This window comes from Xenopus tropicalis, chromosome 5, assembly GCF_000004195.4.
Source record: "Xenopus tropicalis strain Nigerian chromosome 5, UCB_Xtro_10.0, whole genome shotgun sequence".
Lineage (NCBI taxonomy): Eukaryota > Metazoa > Chordata > Amphibia > Anura > Pipidae > Xenopus > Xenopus tropicalis.
In genome coordinates, this window is record NC_030681.2 from 153,021,282 (window position 1) to 153,038,773 (window position 17,492).

The 17,492-nt window shown below is 49.6% G+C and overlaps 1 protein-coding gene across 2 annotated transcripts; it reads right to left on the reverse strand.

Annotated features, from left to right (window-relative positions):
- Window positions 1-583: 583 nt before the first annotated feature.
- On the reverse strand, window positions 584-17,328 carry LOC100486435 (DnaJ heat shock protein family (Hsp40) member C27). 2 transcript variants are annotated; one of them, XM_031903100.1, is made up of 8 exons: window positions 17,156-17,328; window positions 15,071-15,181; window positions 13,053-13,135; window positions 10,240-10,309; window positions 8,488-8,652; window positions 6,706-6,828; window positions 5,430-5,590; window positions 584-1,655 (listed from the first exon to the last, which is right to left on the reverse strand). In XM_031903100.1, exons 2-8 carry the CDS (start codon window positions 15,155-15,157, stop codon window positions 1,523-1,525), a joined length of 822 nt encoding a protein of 273 aa, XP_031758960.1. In that variant the 5' UTR covers window positions 15,158-15,181; window positions 17,156-17,328; the 3' UTR covers window positions 584-1,522. The 2 variants fall into 2 exon arrangements, with proteins under 2 accessions (XP_031758960.1, XP_031758959.1); XM_031903099.1 differs by having other exon boundaries at window positions 15,071-15,184.
- Between the last annotated feature and the right edge of the window lie 164 nt (window positions 17,329-17,492).

The window sequence follows — 17,492 nt, forward strand, 5'->3', positions numbered from 1 at the left end:
AACAGTACCTGTACTTGATCCCAACTAAGATATAATTACCCCTTATTGGGGGCAGAACAGCCCTATTGGGTTTATTTCATGGTTAAATGATTCCCTTTTCTCTGTAATAATAAAACAGTACCTGTACTTGATCCCAACTAAGATATAATTACCCCTTATTGGGGCAGAACAGCCCTATTGGGTTTATTTCATGGTTAAATGATTCCCTTTTCTCTGTAATAATAAAACAGTATCTGTACTTGATCCCAACTAAGATATAATTACCCCTTTTTGGGGGGCAGAACAGCCCTATTGGGTTTATGGATACACCAACTCCAGGATTTGGTTCGGGATTTGGCCTTTTTCAGCAGGATACGGATTTGTCTGAATCCACGGGGTTCGGCCTAATCTGAAACTAGTGGATTTGGTGCATCACTATTCTGGATAACAGATCCTATACCTGGAATATAAAAGGGAAATGATGTCTTAAAGTGACAGTGTTCCTTTTCTTATCTCCCCAAGTTGTAGGGTTGAGATAGAAGCTTAAGGAAATAGGCAGGTAAATAGGTAACATTCAAAACATTCATAAAAAAACTATAAATTATTGCCGGTTTTCAAGGTGAGAACACTTGTTTTCTGATGATAATAAGCCTTTAAACAGCCAGGGTGCACGTGTATACAAACCACAATGTTACATATATATAATACACATTAGGTTTATATATATATTTTATAAATGTTCTGGCAAACGTTATTCTGCCCAGGAAGCCTTGTGTCTCTGCATATTTGTGCTGTAAACGTAACTACTGTGCTTATGTGTCAACTCCAGCAAAATGGCGCCCTCCTGTGGCTCATATGTAAACTGAATAGTGTATTCAAACCTGACACAAAACGTAGGGGGGGGGGTGGCAGAGTGGTGTATTTTTCATAACCCCCCCCAACCCCTTTAAAACAAGAGACTGAGGGCTGACCCAGTAGAGTCCTATGGTGACTAAGGGTGGCCATACACCGGCTGCTCCTCTATGGAATCCGAGCAATCGGCCTGCAGATTCGTACGGCCAACTCTCCATTGTTTGCTCAGCCTCCCAGATAATAGGAACAGCAGGAAGTGAAACCTGTGCACTTCCTCCTCTGCTGCTGCACCAATCACTGAGCGACTCAAAAAATAAATGGGTCAGCGTCGTCCGGCCAATCATACAAAAGCACTGTGTCCGATTCACTTCCTGCCTTCATGGAACCCACTAACGCTGTGACAGATCCACCCAGGACTGTGGGTAGGGGCGAGGTGCATTATATACAGGAGTGGGGGGTGTAGTGCTGTATGTGCTCTAAATCACGTACAAATCAGTAGTTGTGTCCCAGAGGGTTAGGAATAGTCAGTGTGCTTAACAGAACAGTTGGTACGTCCCATTCTTCTCCCCCCACAGACAGTAATGGATGTGCCTGCGGTACAAAGCCATTCCATTCAGAAATGAGAATTGATTTTTTTTGTTGAGCCTGACCTCGCTGCCACCCCACCGGGGTGTAACCCAGACTGCCGCCTCTATTTGATGTTCTTTAGCAGCGCGGTCCGTGCGTTCACAACCGCTTTAAAGGCATCCTCGCTGCCCGGCGCCACGCACTTGTCCGGGTGAAGCAGCACGGCGAGTTTGCGGTAGGCTTTATTAACCTCATCCCTGCAAAGCATGGAAGGCAGATTTACATCAAAAATAGAATCTCGGCATTTGGTAAAGGTGGTGTCAGTGGTGCAAGTGCGGAAATTGACTAAATTAGTCAGATACAACTGGACTTGGCAATGAGAGGAGCGATCTGTGGCATCAGTGGCACTGAGTTAGGTACTGAATATGTCCTGTGTGGGGTATCAGTGGCACTGGGTTAGGTACTGAATATGTCCTGTGTGGGGTATCAGTGGCACTGGGTTAGGTACTGAATATGTCCTGTGTGGGGTATCAGTGGCACTGGGTTAGGTACTGAATATGTCCTGTGTGGGGTATCAGTGGCACTGGGTTAGGTACTGAATGAGTCCTGTGTGGGGTATCAGTGGCACTGAGTTAGGTACTGAATGAGTCCTGTGTGGGGTATCAGTGGCACTGAGTTAGGTACTGAATGAGTCCTGTGTGGGGTATCAGTGGCACTGGGTTAGGTACTGAATATGTCCTGTGTGGGGTATCAGTGGCACTGGGTTAGGTACTGAATGAGTCCTGTGTGGGGTATCAGTGGCACTGAGTTAGGTACTGAATGAGTCCTGTGTGGGGTATCAGTGGCACTGGGTTAGGTACTGAATATATCCTGTGTGGGGTATCAGTGGCACTGAGTTAGGTACTGAATATGTCCTGTGTGGGGTATCAGTGGCACTGGGTTAGGTACTGAATATGTCCTGTGTGGGGTATCAGTGGCACTGAGTTAGGTACTGAATATATCCTGTGTGGGGTATCAGTGGCACTGGGTTAGGTACTGAATATATCCTGTGTGGGGTATCAGTGGCACTGGGTTAGGTACTGAATATGTCCTGTGTGGGGTATCAGTGGCACTGGGTTAGGTACTGAATCTGTTATGTGTGGGGTATCAGTGGCACTGGGTTAGGTACTGAATATGTCCTGTGTGGGGTATCAGTGGCACTGGGTTAGGTACTGAATCTGTTATGTGTGGGGTATCAGTGGCACTGGGTTAGGTACTGAATGTGTCCTGTGTGGGGTATCAGTGGCACTGGGTTAGGTACTGAATGAGTCCTGTGTGGGGTATCAGTGGCACTGGGTTAGGTACTGAATATGTCCTGTGTGGGGTATCAGTGGCACTGAGTTAGGTACTGAATATATCCTGTGTGGGGTATCAGTGGCACTGGGTTAGGTACTGAATATATCCTGTGTGGGGTATCAGTGGCACTGGGTTAGGTACTGAATATGTCCTGTGTGGGGTATCAGTGGCACTGGGTTAGGTACTGAATCTGTTATGTGTGGGGTATCAGTGGCACTGGGTTAGGTACTGAATATGTCCTGTGTGGGGTATCAGTGGCACTGGGTTAGGTACTGAATGTGTCCTGTGTGGGGTATCAGTGGCACTGGGTTAGGTACTGAATGTGTCCTGTGTGGGGTATCAGTGGCACTGGGTTAGGTACTGAATGTGTCCTGTGTGGGGTATCAGTGGCACTGAGTTAGGTACTGAATATGTCCTGTGTGGGGTATCAGTGGCACTGAGTTAGGTACTGAATATGTCCTGTGTGGGGGTATCAGTGGCACTGGGTTAGGTACTGAATATGTCCTGTGTGGGGTATCAGTGGCACTGAGTTAGGTACTGAATATATCCTGTGTGGGGTATCAGTGGCACTGGGTTAGGTACTGAATATATCCTGTGTGGGGTATCAGTGGCACTGGGTTAGGTACTGAATATGTCCTGTGTGGGGTATCAGTGGCACTGGGTTAGGTACTGAATCTGTTATGTGTGGGGTATCAGTGGCACTGGGTTAGGTACTGAATATGTCCTGTGTGGGGTATCAGTGGCACTGGGTTAGGTACTGAATCTGTTATGTGTGGGGTATCAGTGGCACTGGGTTAGGTACTGAATGTGTCCTGTGTGGGGTTTCAGTGGCACTGGGTTAGGTACTGAATGAGTCCTGTGTGGGGTATCAGTGGCACTGGGTTAGGTACTGAATATGTCCTGTGTGGGGTATCAGTGGCACTGAGTTAGGTACTGAATATATCCTGTGTGGGGTATCAGTGGCACTGGGTTAGGTACTGAATATATCCTGTGTGGGGTATCAGTGGCACTGGGTTAGGTACTGAATATGTCCTGTGTGGGGTATCAGTGGCACTGGGTTAGGTACTGAATCTGTTATGTGTGGGGTATCAGTGGCACTGGGTTAGGTACTGAATATGTCCTGTGTGGGGTATCAGTGGCACTGGGTTAGGTACTGAATGTGTCCTGTGTGGGGTATCAGTGGCACTGGGTTAGGTACTGAATGTGTCCTGTGTGGGGTATCAGTGGCACTGGGTTAGGTACTGCAGTGTTTTTCAACCTTTTTTGGGCCAAGGCACACTTGTTTCATGAAAAAAATCACGAGGCACACCACCATTAGAAAATGTTAAAAAATTTAACTCTGTGCCCAGCAGCAGTGCCCCCCTAGTACATTGGTGCCAAGAGCAGTGCCCCCCTAGTACATTGGTGCCAGCAGCAGTGCCCCCCTAGTACATTGGTGCCAAGAGCAGTGCCCCCCTAGTACATTGGTGCCCAGCAGCAGTGCCCCCCTAGTACATTGGTGCCAAGAGCAGTGCCCCCCTAGTACATTGGTGCCCAGCAGCAGTGCCCCCCAGTACATTGGTGCCAAGAGCCAGCCCCCCTAGTACATTGGTGCCCAGCAGCAGTGCCCCCATAAGTCAGTGTGCCACGTGGCCCCCCCTAATACATTGGTGCCCAGCAGCATTTTACTTCTGCTCTTCGGCGGCTTCTCTGGTGGCTTCAGCAGCATCTTCGTATCCCTCAGGCGCGCCGCCTCTTCACTTCTGCCTACACGCGACCGCACACAGGCCCTTTTATAACGTTGCACCCCGTGCGTAATGACGTCACCCGTACACACGGGGCGCAACCAATGACAGGGCCCGGATTTTATTAAAGGGCTACTAAGAAAAACTGTAGCATCGCCGGGCCCCCTTTGAAAGTAAAAATTGCGGCCCTGCCTACGGCACACCAGTCAGCATCTCGCGGCACACTAGTGTGCCGCGGAACAGTGGTTGAAAAACGCTGAGGTACTGAATGTGTCCTGTGTGGGGTATCAGTGGCACTGGGTTAGGTACTGAATGTGTCCTGTGTGGGGTATCAGTGGCACTGGGTTAGGTACTGAATGTGTCCTGTGTGGGGTATCAGTGGCACTGGGTTAGGTACTGAATGTGTCCTGTGTGGGGTATCAGTGGCACTGGGTTAGGTACTGAATGTGTCCTGTGTGGGGTATCAGTGGCACTGGGTTAGGTACTGAATGTGTCCTGTGTGGGGTATCAGTGGCACTGGGTTAGGTACTGAATGAGTCCTGTGTGGGGTATCAGTGGCACTGGGTTAGGTACTGAATGTGTCCTGTGTGGGGTATCAGTGGCACTGGGTTAGGTACTGAATGTGTCCTGTGTGGGGTATCAGTGGCACTGGGTTAGGTACTGAATGTGTCCTGTGTGGGGTATCAGTGGCACTGGGTTAGGTACTGAATGAGTCCTGTGTGGGGTATCAGTGGCACTGGGTTAGGTATTGAATGTGTCCTGTGTGGGGTATCAGTGGCACTGGGTTAGTGGCAGCCATTTACCTGAGCATAAGCAGTTTGCCCCGGGCACTTTGCTACCAGTCACCTTTTTAGGTCTAGTGCAGTTAATTCAAACCTACATCTGATTGGTTGCTATGGGTTACAAGAAGCCTTTGGCAAACTCATTATGGTGTATACCCATCACCTGCTACTTCTGCACTGCAGACTTTACCTTGTGGCCCCAGGCTTCACCCCCAGCATGTCCCAGCTGTCCTTGCTGCCACGGATCCTGCGTATTGAATCTGCTTGCTCTTTAGTGAAGCCAATGTTTATGGCCGACACCGGCCTCTTCCCGCCGTTATCACATAAATCCACAATAGCCGAATAAAAGGCCTGAACAAGCAAGAAAAAAGGTAAATTACAACAGAAAACACACTACTACTACTACTACAATCAGGCCAGTAGAGAACCAAATAGCTTCAAAGCAGCAGCCTTCCATTTTAAAATCCCCTTAATTACTCTAAACAGCCCCCAGAATACCCTTCTACCTGCACGCAGATTCATTTTGTTTCTTTACTACAAGCAGCTGAACTGCAGCTCTTTTACTTACTTCATTGTCTAGTGTGAAGCTCCGCCCCTGCAAAGCCCTTTCTGACCACTCCTCCTCTCTCTTGAATATGAAGACCTCAAAAAGTGCCTATTGGGCATCCTCAGAAGGTCATCATAGTCGGAAAGAAAAGGAGGGCTTAGAAAGCAAAAGGGGCGGAGCTTAATGCTGGACAAGGAAGTTGGTAAAATAGCTGCAGTTGAACTGGCTGTAATAAGGAATCTAAATAACTCTGGATGCAGGGAGAAAGGTATGTTATTCTGGGACTGTACAGAGATTTTTTTTTATTTTTACTTATTCTTTAAACAGAAGAAGGAGCAGGCTCCATCAGACACAGGCAGGGTTCTCTTTACCAGACATCTGCAATTCTATCCAGGGTTTAAAGGGGACATAAACCCCTGTAATAATAATGTATACTGTTTAGTTTAATGTAATCATTCAATTAAAGATAATATATAAATCTGCTAATGTTATTTGGGGAGCGGCCATGGCTGCTCGGGATGGGGGGGGGGGGAGATGCAAAACCTCACAGCATATAAAGTGAGAGAAAGGAAGGCGGAGCCTATAATGTATACAGAAAAAAAAGAGAGGGGGATTGATCAATGCACATTCCCTGGCCCCCTGTTTCATAAGTAACTTATATATGCTAGTGCATGTATTGACAAAAAGAGGGTTTTTTTGTTACAAAATTATGATCATAAGATTGGTAAGCCCCCATACCACGTCAAGGTGGCCATCTGGCCCTAAACAGGGGCCAGGGAATGTGCATTGATCAATCCCCCTCTCATTTTTGTATGTTTGTAGTTAATTTGGCCAGATCAGTTACACTTCCATTGTATTTGTATACTCTATTTAGCCTTGGAGTGCTCCCACAACCCCCTTCTGGGAGGCTATAATGTACCTGGAACATCTCGTTAATTCCTTCCCCGCTCTGCGCCGACGTTTCAAAATACAGAAATCCTTTGCTCTCAGACCAGAGCCGCCCCTCGCTTTCATCCACGCAGCGGTGCTTTGTGCTGTCAATCTGAAAGGAGGAATCGATTTTAATACCTGCAGTCCGCCAATTCCGACGGCCACTGCCACCCCAGGGTGCCAGAATGATACGTTACGCCTGGCTCATAACGGACGATACACCCGGCTCACAACGGAAGATACGCCCGGCTCATAACGGAAGATACGCCCGGCTCATAACGGACGAGACGCCCGGCTCATAACGGACGAGACGCCCGGCTCATAACGGACGAGACGCCCGGCTCGTAACGGACGATACGCCCGCCCACACCAATAAAGGTTTGGACTAAAATAATACACGTAGGGAAACTTTAAGTGAATCAAATGACTTATGCTCAGAAATCCTATTAGAAGTAACGGTGACCAATTGGCCAAGGTATGATTTCAGATATTTGATTCTTTGCCTAAAATGAGACGTGTGGGCCAGAGAGAAAGTCAGTTGCTTTGCAAAAAAGCGCTATGGATACAAAAGTTAGAAGCCCTGTCCAGGGGCAGAACTGGCCTTCCAACACTTGTGCCAATGTGAATCTGCATTGAAAACTGCATGGGGGGCCCAGCTGCTTGGCCTGTACCTGGGCCAATGGTAACGGTTATATTATTGGCCCTGCCACTTACTTTTTTACATTCACAAATAAATATATAAATAAAAAAATTTTTTTTTCTTAATTGTAGGTGACAGCGAGGATACAAAGGATCGGAGACGGATAAGGACGGGCAGATACGTGGCTTTTAACACCACTGCATAATTCCGCTATTGGCAACAGTATTATTGTATGAAAATGAGGCACCACTAGATGGCGGTATATTTAAAGGTATACAGGTATGGGATCCCTTATCCGGAAACCCGTTATCCAGAAAGCTCCAAATTACGGAAAGCCTGTCTCCCATAGACTCCATTTTAATCAAATAATTCAGATTTTTAAAACTGATTCCCTTTTCTCTGTAATAATAAAACAGTACCTGTACTTGATCCCAACTAAGATATAATTACCCCTTATTGGGGCAGAACAGCCCTATTGGGTTTATTTCATGGTTAAATGATTCCCTTTTCTCTGTAATAATAAAACAGTACCTGTACTTGATCCCAACTAAGATATAATTACCCCTTATTGGGGGCAGAACAGCCCTATTGGGTTTATTTCATGGTTAAATGATTCCCTTTTCTCTGTAATAATAAAACAGTACCTGTACTTGATCCCAACTAAGATATAATTACCCCTTATTGGATGCAAAACAATCCTATTGAGTTTAATGTTTTATTATTTTTTAGAAGACTTATATATAGAGATCCAAATTACGGAAAGACCCCTTATCCGGAATACCCTTGGTCCCGAGCATTCTGGATAATGGGTCCTATACCTGTACAAAGCTTTGATGTTGTATGACGCTGTATTGGTGGAGCACCACTCGGAACATTGTCGCTGCCCTGATAATGTTATTAATAAAGACTTTTTTTTAAAAATAACAGGGATCTGAAAGAAAACTGAAGAGGTTAATCTCGGCTACTTCAGGGTGGCTAACCTCCCTGAAATGCGTTTAGTCGCCCAAGTTAGCCAAGATTAACCGCAGGCAAATAACCACCACCCTAAAGACTGAAAACAGATTTGTACATTAGAAAACAGAGAAATGGAGAGAAGTGAGTGGCGCCATTTTGTGCCACAGGGGTCAGTACCTTATTGGCACACACAGCAAAGACAATGTTGTCAATGTTGCCCTGAGAACCAAGCTCCTGTTTCATTTCGGCTAACCAGGCATCTAAAGACTCAAAGGAATCCTTCTGGCCAACATCGTACACCAATATGACACCCTGTGTGTCCTTGTAGAACTCATTGCGAACCTAGGATTAATGAGAAGAGCCATTAGAAACCATAGAGAATGGGCAAGAGTACATTTTTAAAGGCAAAGTAAAGCGGGACCCCCTATTTGATCTGTTTATCACTGTTCAGTTGAAAATTGGACCCACTAAAATACACAGGAATGTGTGATACATACTGGGAGCTACTATCTTGCGGTGAGGGGGGGGGGGATATCACTCCAACTTGCAGCGCAGCAGTAAAGTGTGCCTGAGTCTGAGCTTTCAGCCAGCGCTACACATTAGAACTGCTTTCAGCTAACCTATTGTTTCTCCTACTCCCATGTAACTGGAGGAGTCCCAAGCCGGACTTGGATTTCTTACTATTGAGTGCTATTCTGATACCTACTGGGAGCTGCTATCTTGCTCCCTTCCCATTGTTCTGCTGATCGGTGTTGGGGGGGAAGGGGGGGGGGGATATCACTCCAACTTGCAGCGCAGCAGTAAAGTGTGCCTGAGTCTGAGCTTTCAGCCAGCGCTACACATTAGAACTGCTTTCAGCTAACCTATTGTTTCTCCTACTCCCATGTAACTGGAGGAGTCCCAAGCCGGACTTGGATTTCTTACTATTGAGTGCTATTCTGATACCTACTGGGAGCTGCTATCTTGCTCCCTTCCCATTGTTCTGCTGATCGGCTGTTGGGGGGGAAGGGGGGGGGGGATATCACTCCAACTTGCAGCGCAGCAGTAAAGTGTGCCTGAGTCTGAGCTTTCAGAAGGAGCCAGCGCTACACATTAGAACTGCTTTCAGCTAACCTATTGTTTCTCCTACTCCCATGTAACTGGGGAGTCCCAAGCCGGACTTGGATTTCTTACTATTGAGTGCTATTCTGATACCTACTGGGAGCTGCTATCTTGCTCCCTTCCCATTGTTCTGCTGATCGGCTGCTGGGGGTGAGGGGGGGGGATATCACTCCAACTTGCAGCGCAGCAGTAAAGTGTGCCTGAGTCTGAGCTTTCAGCCAGCGCTACACATTAGAACTGCTTTCAGCTAACCTATTGTTTCTCCTACTCCCATGTAACTGGAGGAGTCCCAAGCCGGACTTGGATTTCTTACTATTGAGTGCTATTCTGATACCTACTGGGAGCTGCTATCTTGCTCCCTTCCCATTGTTCTGCTGATCGGCTGTTGGGGGGGAAGGGGGGGGGGGATATCACTCCAACTTGCAGCGCAGCAGTAAAGTGTGCCTGAGTCTGAGCTTTCAGAAGGAGCCAGCGCTACACATTAGAACTGCTTTCAGCTAACCTATTGTTTCTCCTACTCCCATGTAACTGGAGGAGTCCCAAGCCGGACTTGGATTTCTTACTATTGAGTGCTATTCTGATACCTACTGGGAGCTGCTATCTTGCTCCCTTCCCATTGTTCTGCTGATTCAAAAATTCAGAACTCAGAATTCAGAAATTGTTATATTGCTAAATGCCCCACCTAGTGGTAGACATGAGAATGGCACATTATCGCCCACAGTCAGCCTGTTATACTTTATATGTATTACTGCTCCGTCTGCCCCAGCCTGAGCCCAGTATTGGCCACAGCATGACTGCAAGAGAAAAGATCCCACGCCTAAATCATACCTCATAGAAGAATGGATGGCCGGCCATATCGAATATATTGACCTTTATTTCTCGGTCCTTGAGCTGAACCCTGGAAACAAAGCAATGAGAATAATATCTTATTATTAGTGAGAAAACATATTAACATTAAAGTGATACTGTTCTTATATTTGATAGGAATGCTGGCAGTAGTGATGTGTGGGCCGGCCCAATACCCGTTGGGCCTGTGGGTCACAGGCGGTTCCGGTTGGGCTTTTCCGCTCGCGCCCCACCCACGTCCTTACACTGCTGTCTGCCGGCATCCAACTTTATAGGCACGCGCCCCGCCTCTTTTGTGACATCATCGGTGGGGCAGGAGCGGGTCTATAAATAGTGGGGGGAAACCGGGTCAGGTAGGGTCCGGGTTGCGAGTGGGTGTGTTAGGGTTAAGTTTTTCTCGACCTGCACATCACTAGCTGGCAGCACTACCAATAAGAGAGCTATAAGATTTTTTTACCCTCTAATCCCCCCCCCCCCCCGGCTCAGTGTAACTTACACCTCTTAATGCTCTGATGTGCCTGAGCAGAGACAGCAGGTTCTGTCTGTCAGCCCCCTGAAGGGTAGAGTTCCTGATCCCAACTGCATGTCATTGGTTTGGTCACAGGAATGAGTAAGATCTGTCTGTGTGTAAGTTCACTGGGGCAGGGATTGATGGGAATATGATAGGGACCTTAGATTGTAAGCTCACTGGGGCAGGGACTGATGGGAATGTGATAGGGACCTTAGATTGTAAGCTCACTGGGGCAGGGACTGATGGGAATGTGATAGGGGCCTTAGATTGTAAGCTCCACTGGGGCAGGGACTGATGGGAATGGGAAAGGGACCTTAGATTGTAAGCTCACTGGGGCAGGGACTGATGCGAATGTTATAGGGACCTTAGATTGTAAGCTCCACTGGGGCAGGGACTGATGGGAATGGGAAAGGGACCTTAGATTGTAAGCTCCACTGGTGCAGGGACTGATGGGAATATGATAGGGACATTAGATTGTAAGCTCACTGGGGCAGGGACTGATGGGAATGTGATAGGGACCTTAGATTGTAAGCTCACTGGGGCAGGGACTGATGGGAATGTGATAGGGACCTTAGATTGTAAGCTCACTGGTGCAGGGACTGATGGGAATATGATAGGGACATTAGATTGTAAGCTCACTGGGGCAGGGACTGATGGGAATGTGATAGGGACCTTAGATTGTAAGCTCACTGGGGCAGGGACTGATGGGAATGTGATAGGGACCTTAGATTGTAAGCTCACTGGGGCAGGGACTGATGGGAATGTGATAGGGACCTTAGATTGTAAGCTCACTGGTGCAGGGACTGATGGGAATATGATAGGGACATTAGATTGTAAGCTCACTGGGGCAGGGACTGATGGGAATGTGATAGGGACCTTAGATTGTAAGCTCACTGGGGCAGGGACTGATGGGAATGTGATAGGGACCTTAGATTGTAAGCTCCACTGGGGCAGGGACTGATGGGAATGTGATAGGGCCCTTAGATTGTAAGCTCCACTGGGGCAGGGGCTGATGGGAATGTGATAGGGACCTTAGATTGTAAGCTCCACTGGGGCAGGGACTGATGGGAATGTGATAGGGACCTTAGATTGTAAGCTCCACTGGGGCAGGGGCTGATGGGAATGTGATAGGGACCTTAGATTGTAAGCTCCACTGGGGCAGCGGCTGATTGGAATGTGATAGGGCCCTTAGATTGTAAGCTCCACTGGGGCAGGGACTGATGGGAATGTGATAGGGACCTTAGATTGTAAGCTCCACTGGGGCAGGGACTGATGGGAATGTGATAGGGACCTTAGATTGTAAGCTCCACTGGGGCAGGGGCTGATGGGAATGTGATAGGGCCCTTAGATTGTAAGCTCCACTGGGGCAGGGACTGATGGGAATGTGATAGGGCCCTTAGATTGTAAGCTCCACTGGGGCAGAGGCTGATGGGAATGTGATAGGGCCCTTAGATTGTAAGCTCCACTGGGGCAGGGGCTGATGGGAATGTGATAGGGACCTTAGATTGTAAGCTCACTGGGGCAGGTACTGATGGGAATGAGATAGGGACCTTAGATTGTAAGCTCACTGGGGCAGGGGCTGATAGGAATGGGATAGGGACCTTAGATTGTAAGCTCACTGGGGCAGGGACTGATGGGAATGGGATAGGGACCTTAGATTGTAAGCTCACTGGGGCAGGGACTGATGGGAATGGGATAGGGACCTTAGATTGTAAGCTCACTGGGGCAGGGACTGATGGGAATGTGATAGGGACCTTAGATTGTAAGCTCACTGGGGCAGGGACTGATGGGAATGGGATAGGGACCTTAGATTGTAAGCTCACTGGGGCAGGGACTGATGGGAATGTGATAGGGGCCTTAGATTGTAAGCTCACTGGGGCAGGGACTGATGGGAATGTGATAGGGACCTTAGATTGTAAGCTCACTGGGGCAGGGACTGATGGGAATGGGATAGGGACCTTAGATTGTAAGCTCACTGGGGCAGGGACTGATGGGAATGGGATAGGGACCTTAGATTGTAAGCTCACTGGGGCAGGGACTGATGGGAATGGGATAGGGACCTTAGATTGTAAGCAGGCTGTATTTAATATTCATATCCACCCCCCCCCCCCCCCCACACACACACATGAATGCTTGTCCTGCCTAGAAGCCAATTCATACACACGGCCAGTCTGTTCAGTAAATTAGCAGATGGGCGTTTGCATGAATCTGTGGAAATTTCATTTAGCTGCAACCTGTACCCAGAAAGCTCTGCCCCCTACTGGTAACTCCAACAGCAACTTACTTTGTTACTCCATAATCGATCCCTATAGTCGCCTGATACTTGGGCACGAACCGCTTCTCACAGTAACGCTTTATAATGCAGCTCTGTGGGGCACAGGGAAAGGGTTAATGGGAAAACAGCATTTCCTGTCTAGAGGAATAATAATCTCTATATTTATCTGCACTGAGTGCTGCTTCTGCCTATGGGTCACCCCGCTATAGTTCCAGGGGTACCCAGGGCACAAATAAGCACTCACCCCAAATCCCCCCCTAACTGGCCTTCAGGCTGGGCCCCCTTAGCCCATAACAAGGTTACAGATATATAGAAACATTGGGGTAACAGTCACCCCGCTATAGTTCCAGGGGTACCCAGGGCACAAATAAGCACTCACCCCAAATCCCCCCCTAACTGGCCTTCAGGCTGGGCCCCCTTAGCCCATAACAAGGTTACAGATATATAGAAACATTGGGGTAACAGTCACCCCGCTATAGTTCCAGGGGTACCCAGGGCACAAATAAGAACTCACCCCAAATCCCCCCCTAACTGGCCTTCAGGCTGGGCCCCCTTAGCCCATAACAAGGTTACAGATATATAGAAACATTGGGGTAACAGTCACCCTGCTATAGTTCCAGGGGTACCCAGGGCACAAATAAGCACTCACCCCAAATCCCCCCCTAACTGGCCTTCAGGCTGGGCCCCCTTAGCCCATAACAAGGTTACAGATATATAGAAACATTGGGGTAACAGTCACCCCGCTATAGTTCCAGGGGTACCCAGGGCACAAATAAGCACTCACCCCAAATCCCCCCCCTAACTGGCCTTCAGGCTGGGCCCCCTTAGCCCATAACAAGGTTACAGATATATAGAAACATTGGGGTAACAGTCACCCTGCTATAGTTCCAGGGGTACCCAGGGCACAAATAAGCACTCACCCCAAATCCCCCCCTAACTGGCCTTCAGGCTGGGCCCCCTTAGCCCATAACAAGGTTACAGATATATAGAAACATTGGGGTAACAGTCACCCTGCTATAGTTCCAGGGGTACCCAGGGCACAAATAAGCACTCACCCCAAATCTCCCCCTAACTGGCCTTCAGGCTGGGCCCCCTTAGCCCATAACAAGGTTACAGATATACTGGGGCCCCCCTGCAGTTCCTATTACCAGCAATGTACAGGGAGCTGGGGGGCATGTCCCTACGTGCCTTGGCAGTACCACAGTCGGACCTGAGCGCTGTCCCAGTTCAGCGTGACAAGGAATGTGTTAAAGGGACATGCACAATTAGCCGGGAATGTGCCGTTAAACCCTTGGGAACGTGGGGTATTTATGTAGCTCCTCCCACCAATCATAAAACGTTTACAACTTAAAGACCAACTGCAACAGGAAAAGCAAGAAATTATGTGCCATGAACATAATGAAGATCAACATCTATTTCAGTTGCTATGGGTTACCGGGGTCGGGCAAATTTTTCCCACCTTGCTGCACTATACCCAACGGCTCTGAAGGAAGAAGTGAAGCAGCAGTAAATCTGAGTGGCAGTTAGTGAATGTGAGTGGCGGGCGGCTGTAAAACAGATGGGGGGCACACACGCACACCGGCCCACACTACATCATTCTGACAGTAACGACTTATTGTCGGGTCGTTATACTGGCGCCAGAGCCGTATTCACAAACCGCCGACAGCTCTCCAGTTTGGCGTTTCAGAAACTATCTGGTTGCTAGGGTCCAAATTACCTTAGCAACCAGGGAGTGGTCTGAATGAGAGACTGGTATATGAATAGGAGGGTAGCAAAATAGAAAAATAAGTTTAAAAAAGTAACAATAACAATTAAACTGGAGCCTCACAGAGCAGGAGATTGTGGTTGCCGGGGTCAGCGACCCCCATTTGAAAGCTGCAATTATTCAAAAACTATAATAAATAAATAATGAAGAGCAATTGAAAAGTTGCTGAGAATTGGCCATTCTATAAGAATAATTTATATTTTTCCCCCGTTGCCCATAAGCACAGACTGGCGAGCGGGTTCCCAAGAGAAGGTGCCATTACCTTGCCCACTTCGGCATTCCCCATGCTGATGACCTTAACGCGCAGGGCCTTCCTGCCGTCCTTCCTCTTCTGCAGGTTGGTCTCCATGGCGCTGCTGTGTGTGCGTCCCCCCTGCTGAGAGAGAGACAGGGAGAGAGCGTCAGTGTGAGAGTGTAACACAATATGTGCCAGTGAGAGTGCCGGCGATACTCCTCCTAATCCTGTACAATTGTATTATCATTTATGTTTATAGCACTGACATATCCCACAGCCCCCTGCACAGACTATACATCACTCCCATCAGCCCCTGCCCCAGTGAGCTTACAATCTAAGGTCCCTATCCCATTCCCATCAGTCCCTGCCCCAGTGAGCTTACAATCTAAGGTCCCTATCCCATTCCCATCAGTCCCTGCCCCAGTGAGCTTACAATCTAAGGTCCCTATCTCATTCCCATCAGTCCCTGCCCCAGTGAGCTTACAATCTAAGGTCCCTATCACATTCCCATCAGTCCCTGCCCCAGTGAGCTTACAATCTAAGGTCCCTATCCCATTCCCATCAGCCCCTGCCCCAGTGAGCTTACAATCTAAGGTCCCTATCCCATTCCCATCAGTCCCTGCCCCAGTGAGCTTACAATCTAAGGTCCCTATCTCATTCCCATCAGTCCCTGCCCCAGTGAGCTTACAATCTAAGGTCCCTATCACATTCCCATCAGTCCCTGCCCCAGTGAGCTTACAATCTAAGGTCCCTATCCCATTCCCATCAGTCCCTGCCCCAGTGAGCTTACAATCTAAGGTCCCTATCACATTCCCATCAGTCCCCTGCCCCAGTGAGCTTACAATCTAAGGTCCCTATCCCATTCCCATCAGTCCCTGCCCCAGTGAGCTTACAATCTAAGGTCCCTATCCCATTCCCATCAGTCCCTGCCCCAGTGAGCTTACAATCTAAGGTCCCTATCCCATTCCCATCAGTCCCTGCCCCAGTGAGCTTACAATCTAAGGCCCCTATCACATTCCCATCAGTCCCTGCCCCAGTGAGCTTACAATCTAAGGGCAAGAGGGAGGGGTAAGGGGCAGGAGGGAGGGGTAAGGGGTAGGAGTGTAGCACAGGAGGGAGGGGTAAGGGGCAAGAGGGCAGGAACAGGAGGGAGGGGTAAGGGGCAAGAGGGCAGGAACAGGAGGGAGGGGTAAGGGGCAAGAGTGAGAGGTAAGGGGCAGGAGGGAGGGGTAAGGGGCAGGAGGGAGGGGTAAGGGGCAAGAGGGAGAGGTAAGGGGCAGGAGGGAGGGGTAAGGGGCAGGAGGGAGGGGTAAGGGGCAAGAGGGAGAGGTAAGGGGCAGGAGGGAGGGGTAAGGGGCAGGAGGGAGGGGTAAGGGGCAGGAGTGTAGCACAGGAGGGAGGGGTAAGGGGCAGGACAGGAGGGAGGGGTAAGGGGCAAGAGGGCAGGACAGGAGGGAGGGGTAAGGGGCAGGACAGGAGGGAGGGGTAAGGGGCAAGAGGGCAGGACAGGAGGGAGGGGTAAGGGGCAAGAGGGCAGGACAGGAGGGAGGGGTAAGGGGCAAGAGGGCAGGGCAGGAGGGAGGGGTAAGGGGCAGGACAGGAGGGAGGGGTAAGGGGCAAGAGGGCAGGAGGGAGGGGTAAGGGGCAGGAGTGTAGCACAGGAGGGAGGGGTAAGGGGCAAGAGGGCAGGGCAGGGCAGGAGGGAGGGGTAAGGGGCAAGAGGGCAGGACAGGAGGGAGGGGTAAGGGGCAAGAGGGCAGGACAGGAGGGAGGGGTAAGGGGCCAGAGGGCAGGACAGGAGGGAGGGGTAAGGGGCAAGAGGGTAGGGCAGGAGGGAGGGGTAAGGGGCAAGAGGGCAGGACAGGAGGGAGGGGTAAGGGGCAAGAGGGTAGGGCAGGAGGGAGGGGTAAGGGGCAGCAATGCAGTGACAAGAGGAAGGGGCAAGAGTGCAGGTATAGAAGAAAAGGGCAAGTGGCATGGGGTAAAGGGCAGAAGTATTAGGGCAGGAAGGTGGGCTAATGGGCATGAGGGTGGGCTAATGGGCAGGAGTGCAAGCCGGGTCAGGTAGGCTAGCAGGTTAGTAGCCCAGGGCACCGGTGGGGGGCGCAGTACCTGTAACTCACTACTCGCCTCTCGCCGGCCCCAGAGCTGCCCGGGCTGCCGCCATCTCACTCCGCTACCGGACTGAGCCCAGTGACGTCACCCGCAGGCAGAGACCCCCTTGGCTGACAGACAGCTCCACATTCGGGATTACAGCGCTAGGGCCCCGCCCCTAAGGTTTGTGTTCCAAACCTCCCTCCTGCTGCCAATCAAGCGTCGGCACTGGCGTCTCCTAGCAACCGCTGGACGCGACCTGACGCCTGCGGGGAAAGTGACGTGCTGAGGTTAGGGGAGGGGCTGGCTGGTCAGTGGGCAGTTCCTATATATCTTACATACAGCGCTATTTATA

Excerpts from the sequence above, each read along its gene's own strand:
- LOC100486435 (XM_031903100.1), bottom strand. The coding sequence starts at position 15,157 with ATGGAGACCAACCTGCAGAAGAGGAAGGACGGCAGGAAGGCCCTGCGC. Across the intron at positions 13,136-15,070 it reads GGAATGCCGAAGTGGGCAAG|AGCTGCATTATAAAGCGTTA; the intron begins GTAATGGCACCT and ends TGTGCCCCACAG. Across the intron at positions 8,653-10,239 it reads GCCATCCATTCTTCTATGAG|GTTCGCAATGAGTTCTACAA; the intron begins GTATGATTTAGG and ends CATTAATCCTAG.